The 5966-nt window shown below is 41.2% G+C and overlaps 2 protein-coding genes across 2 annotated transcripts; one reads left to right on the forward strand and one right to left on the reverse strand.

Annotated features, from left to right (window-relative positions):
• On the forward strand, nucleotides 1-2570 carry LOC111261213 (uncharacterized). Its single transcript, XM_022834528.2, has 2 exons — nucleotides 1-835; nucleotides 1101-2570. The coding sequence occupies exons 1-2, from the start codon at nucleotides 483-485 to the stop codon at nucleotides 1216-1218; spliced, it is 471 nt and encodes a 156-aa protein (XP_022690263.1). The 5' UTR covers nucleotides 1-482; the 3' UTR covers nucleotides 1219-2570.
• A 469-nt stretch (nucleotides 2571-3039) lies between these two features.
• LOC111261207 (uncharacterized) lies at nucleotides 3040-4203 on the reverse strand. The gene is made up of 2 exons (XM_022834516.2): nucleotides 4098-4203; nucleotides 3040-3857 (listed from the first exon to the last, which is right to left on the reverse strand). The coding sequence occupies exons 1-2, from the start codon at nucleotides 4107-4109 to the stop codon at nucleotides 3186-3188; spliced, it is 684 nt and encodes a 227-aa protein (XP_022690251.2). The 5' UTR covers nucleotides 4110-4203; the 3' UTR covers nucleotides 3040-3185.
• Nucleotides 4204-5966: the final 1763 nt, after the last annotated feature.

The raw sequence follows: 5966 nt of genomic DNA on the forward strand, positions 1-5966 counted from the left end.
AAAATTTTCTATTAAAATAGAAAGTGACAGGTAGCAATAACCGTTTCCTGCTTACGATAGCCGAACTGAGTGAAAAAGGTTAGGTCCAAAATAGCCTTGTGTCCAACCTAACCGTTTGCGGGATTCCTCTACAGCGAGTGTTTCATGCAGCTTTAGCTCACGAGTGCTTTCGTCGAAACGACGGTTTACCATAGAATCTCCTTCACTCTAAACATATCCAACTTTAGAACCATGTTTCGCATCATCGTACCATTGTACCTAAATAGAAGATTACAGTTGCTTCGTGTAAAAGAGTAAACGTTCCCGTAACAATGTGAGGTCGGATCCTGATTTTGCGTCCTACCGTTGGTCGATATCTCTTGACGCAAGGAAACGAAGCGGCCATTCTTAATAAGCGGTTGATATTATGTTTTGCCAAAAGCCGATGTATAGCCACATGGTATATGCAAGCAGATAGCCAACGCAAATAAATCAAGGTACAAATGGACCATGGGCAGGGCGACCACGTTTGGTCGCCAGACACCACTGATCAGATGATCGCATCCCCGTCTAATTACTTCTGTCCGAAAAAAGAGAGGTGTCCGTGGGTACGATTGCAGGTGATTGAGTATCAAATAAAAACGTGCGTACTAAGGTCTCAAATTTACGAAGAAAGGGCCATCACACTTCGAAAGCAGCTTGATACCTTCGGCAAGTTACCACAGTGTATAAACGAGGCTCAGCGAAGGCTGTTTGTCGAACAACATCGAACGTTCAACCAAAAATTGCAACGACACAACGATATGATTAGATGGATGCAGGATTGCATACTTCAGTTGCTCGAGAGGCAACGAAGGTAAGATGGTGACCTGGGTCTGAGGACAAATATGCCCCGAAATCCTCTAGTAGCTAGAACGATCTGGAGACTATTTTCGTTCATCTGAATTAGAATGTACTTTTAGCAATACGTCTCAAATAAAGTTACATTATTATAATCAAGATAATAGGATATTAGTGTAACTCTAGATACGTCCGTAGATAATGATTGGACTATCCATTCATGCTCGTATAAGTCTTTTGTTTGAGCTGGATATTACGTATAATTATGCATCTCATTCTAGATTGATTGAAAGAGCAGATGAGCACGGGTTTTGTATCGGATTCGATGCGACAAGAGACGAGGAGGCGACTCGTTGTGGACCTAACTGTACTGCCGTTGAGCATATGAGGTTCCTTTAACATTCGATATTCAAATTTAACAATAAGAAAGCTGAGATGAGGCCGGTAAAGCTCGAACGAAGGATGTGGCCCGTGTTTTATTATGTTTCTTAAAAATAGTCGACCCGAAATAAAAACTGAATAAAACAAAGGACGAAGATCAAATTGTTCCGATTCAGAAATGGAACGTACGCCCCCGTTGTGTAACGGCTCAACCCTACGGAGCTTATATGCGTTGAAGGCTTATAAATTTAAGACCCAACCTGCAATAAGTATAAAAGCCGAGGTTACGATTAAGAAGACGTAACGTTCAATTTTTAGTTGTTATCGAGCAGACACGTTATTACACTCTTGTGTCAAAGTAGTGTTAATTCGATTCACTGGGCAAGCTAAACCATGGCTAAAGCTCTTAGCTGGACATACATCCAATATCGAACCTATTAAATGCGTCAGGGCATCAGCATCGTCAGCCTTATATTGTACTACAACAAAGGTATAGTCGAGCTGAAACCTCGCTAAGGAGTTTATCATGCCGTTCTTTTGGGTCCGGAATCATTACTTCAGATCATTCAGCGGGTATGTATCGCTTGTGTGAGAGGATAAAAGGTTGTCCGAAAAGTACCGATGGCGATCAAACAAAAGGCATCAAGGATCAGAAGCATCGGAATAGAAGATGTCATGATTAAGATGATATCAACATATTAATATGGAGACGTAAGGCCAGATCTGCGAAAGAACGAAGTGAGCGAGGACGTTACACTACTATGTCCGAAATACGTGGAATGAAGTTCCAAAGAAACTAAATGAAAATGGTATATAACCTACGAAGTAGTCGATAATCTATAAGAGCGGCAGAAGGCGCGATGTAACAACGATGTCGCAAGATTCCAACGAATGAAAGGAATAGCAATGCACTGAAAACTACTCAGTTGGCTCAGGGTACGCGATCTAAAAGTTGATACCAGGAATACGCTCTATGAAATATTTCATGCGTTTTTTTCTATAATTAAGGTATGAAATCGTGAAGATAGGTGGAAACACATTATGCAAGGAGTATTTGACAATTAAAAAGTAAAAAATGTTTATTGATTACCGAAAATATTACGAGATGATGTCATGTATAGAACACCAACAAGCTTCCAGTATTTAGCAAGTCAGATTTTAACGCTGGTTAATGTCTACCAAGTGAAGCAAAATACCGAAGAATGGTGAAATACAAGCTTCCAAGCTGCATCAAAACGACAATGTCTGTATGAAGATGCTTAGTTAAAGTTAGGAAAGAGCTTTTCAAACTTTTTGTACGCAGTAGTAGTGGAATAAACATAAAATACTGCGCGATTATTAAGGCAGCGCTAATGAATTGTGCGCTATAACTTCCGGATAGTGGTTTTTGTTATGAGTTTCCTAATTACGGATAGACCGCTGTGTGTACTATTTATCATAGTAGTATCAGCTATAGCATAGTGTATGACGATATACGGTCGAACGTTTCTAAAAGTTAGCGAAACTTTGATTATCTAAGATGAAATTGCAAAAAAAAATACAAGAAAGTTGGTAATAAGTATACCCATGGCAGTGGATAGTGAAGCCTTAGCCCAGAAACTAGGAAGGGGTAAGCGCTTACCATACTGCATTAGGTTGGATCTGTGTAGTCTATAGATCGGTCTAAGGTTAAAGGGTCGTCCAATGAAGAAAGGTGCACAATACCATTAAATATATAAACATTTTTAGATTATAAAGCCTATGTTAGGCTATCAGTTATGAATAAAATATGGAAACATTCTTATTTACTCTTATACTTACTCATTCTTATAAACTAATTACACATAAAATATCACACTATTTGTAGGATTGTAACAATTATCGACAACGATTTATTTGAATATGAAACGAAAGTGTTTCCTCAACAGACCTAAGAAGTTTGAGACGTAAGTATCACAGAACTATGGGGTTCTAGAGAATATTCTAGAAAACGGCTTGAAAATAGGTTAGTAGTGTCCATAACCGTGGGCGGCAATGGGGCCGACGGCCACAGGGGCGGCCGCTACTGCCTTGACAGCGAGAGGGGCGGTAGCCACAGCCTTAAGGGGCGCGGCATTGTAGAGGGCACCAGCTGGAGCAGATGAAGCGGTTCCAGGTTCATTGGTGTTGACGGTGGCGCGGAAACCGGCGGCATCGGCAACGTAATCGACGCGGCGGGCAAGACCACGAGCATCAGTGAACGAGTATGAACCCTTCTTGTTGTTGTAAGTATCCGAAACTTCGTGGCGGGCCTGCTTGGTTCCGTACTCGTCGACAGACTCATAGCCGAATTGGTATGGTTGAGGAGGGTAAACGACGGCAACCTTAGCTACAACGGGGGCGGCAGCGATCTTAGCTACGGGTGCGGCTGCAGCATAGGCTAGGGGGGCAGCATGAGCCAGGGGGGCAGCATGGGCCAGGGGAGCGGCATATCCATGTGCAAGCGCGGGAGCAGCCAAAGCAGGGGCAGCGTATCCGGCGGCCAGAGTAGGGGCAGCGTACCCGGCGGACAGAGCAGGGGCAGCCAAAGCAGGAGCAGCCAAAGCAGGAGCGGCCAAAGCGGGCGCAGCGAGGCCGTAAGCAGGAGCAGCGATGTCCCGCGCATAGGCGGCGGCAAGTACCGCGGAGGCGATGGCGATCTACAATACAAAGAGAAACAAAAGGACTATAGTCGTCACATTTCCTATTGTACACCAAAATTCACATTTACGCACTGTCATTTATCCAACGTTTGTTGTCACTCGAGTTGTGTGGCGTTGGCCAGATCTGCAAGACACATCAACTTCTGTGCATTTCGGAAACTCCTGATTAGCTCGACGTTTTCGAGATCACTGTACGGCTAACAATGAAGCAATAGTACAGGTGGAGCACGTCCATACCTTGGTGAACATGTTGTATTTTTCGATGTATTGGTGAAATACGCTTTCGGTAGACGGCCAAGCAGTCTTTATAGCGCCGTTTAAAGGGGCGAGTCCAAGCCGCCACTCCACAAAAGACCAGAAAAATTTGCGACGCCCGCGAACATCCAACCGGCGGATACACGGGAAAGTGGATTTACCATTGTACTGCGAGCACCGTAAACGATTTAAGATACTTGCGTTACGCTACGAGCTTCTACGGACCATTGATACGTCCCATGAATGTGAAATGATTTTGCCACGATATTTTAATTAAACCTTATACACAGGAGATAGCAAAACAAGTTATCACAGATACACACTTAACAAAGAGTAGATTTATTTTAAGCCGCTAATTTTCCAATACAAACACGATGTTATATCATCCAAGTACGATCGTCGAGATAGAATTTTCCAAAAAAAATAGTTCATCATTAAAATTATTTTACTTTACATAAAAGAGCGTGTCAAAGGGCATATTCGATGTCCGAAAGTTAGAGCAAACATGTAGAAAATTTTCAAGACATACCCATTCCAATTTAGGTTTCGAAATCTTTGGAAATAACAGCCTCGCCGCATCTTCAAAAGTATAGCCGATAAGCTATCCGTATGGCGTAACTTTACAAGTGTCAGTAGCTAATCGTTCCTAGTGTAGTCGACCCATGGGCTTACGGCGCTAGGCTGCACTGCTTGGTTCGATGCTCAAATTTTATCTAATGCTATCATCTTTTTGATGATAAAGACGTTTAGATGTACGACGTGTGATATGTGACCGAAGGTAAAACAGTTTAAAAAAGATGAAAATAAAACAACATTAAAAAGCACAAATTAATCATATGTTATCCAGTTAACTTTATAATCAAAATATGCATGCAGACTTTCGAATTGGTAACTTGGCTTCAGAAGACACTTTGTTTGCCCTTGGCCCTGGTACTGGATGAACGCTTCCCAAAGCGATAACTATAGTTTTGGTCAGGTTGCTACAGTCACTAGAATAGGTGGATAAGACCTGCTTTTCCGTTTATGTATGGCAAAGTATTCAACATCTTTTCAACAGGGATGTAATTGCTGGCATCAAAGATACGGACGGCCGAGTTGCTAAGCGAAAACAATTCAGCCAGAAATATACAGGCCAATACAAGGAAATGATAGTTTTATTAAAAAAAAGGTAATCTCTTTTATTCAATCATACTGTATCAGGTACGATATTGTTGCTGCTTTTATCGAATCGTTGTTTTTTTTTTCGTACGCACAAGATTGGTTGGTCGTCTAATAAATGGAACTTTTATATATCAAGACGGTTGTGAAGGCGTGATACATATGTTCTAATTAATTTAATTAGAAAAATCCAGCGTGCCGATTCTGACACCAAAGTTTGATTTTTATATTAAGTATACGACAGGGAAACTTGCCTGAACCCCCTTTAGGTATGTATATACATACATATATATATATTTTTTTCGAGTCTATTGTATTGCAACTTAGAAATATCACCTCTGGAAGTTGTCGTGAGACGGGTAATATTAATGAGTAAATAAAACCGTTTAAAGATGTTTGTCGGCTTACGAGGCAGGTCTTACCCATATTAGTGTCCTACAAATAGGTAGGCTGTTCAAAGCTTCTAAGGAATCTCCAACAACATTGAAATAAGAAATCGTTATTTAAATACATAATTTGGATGTCTATAAAAATATTCTGCTTTTAAGCTAAAATTGTATTTAGAGAAAATTACACCTGATGCCTGAGAACATGTCCCTGACCGGCCTGAAACTGGATTCTGTCCATTAGTAGACTCGAAATTTCATCTAAAAGTGAAGTTTACGTGAAAACAGCTTCTCAACACATCGATTT

The sequence above is a fragment of the Varroa jacobsoni genome, unplaced genomic scaffold (assembly GCF_002532875.2).
Source record: "Varroa jacobsoni isolate VJ856 unplaced genomic scaffold, vjacob_1.0 scaffold_533, whole genome shotgun sequence".
NCBI lineage: Eukaryota > Metazoa > Arthropoda > Arachnida > Mesostigmata > Varroidae > Varroa > Varroa jacobsoni.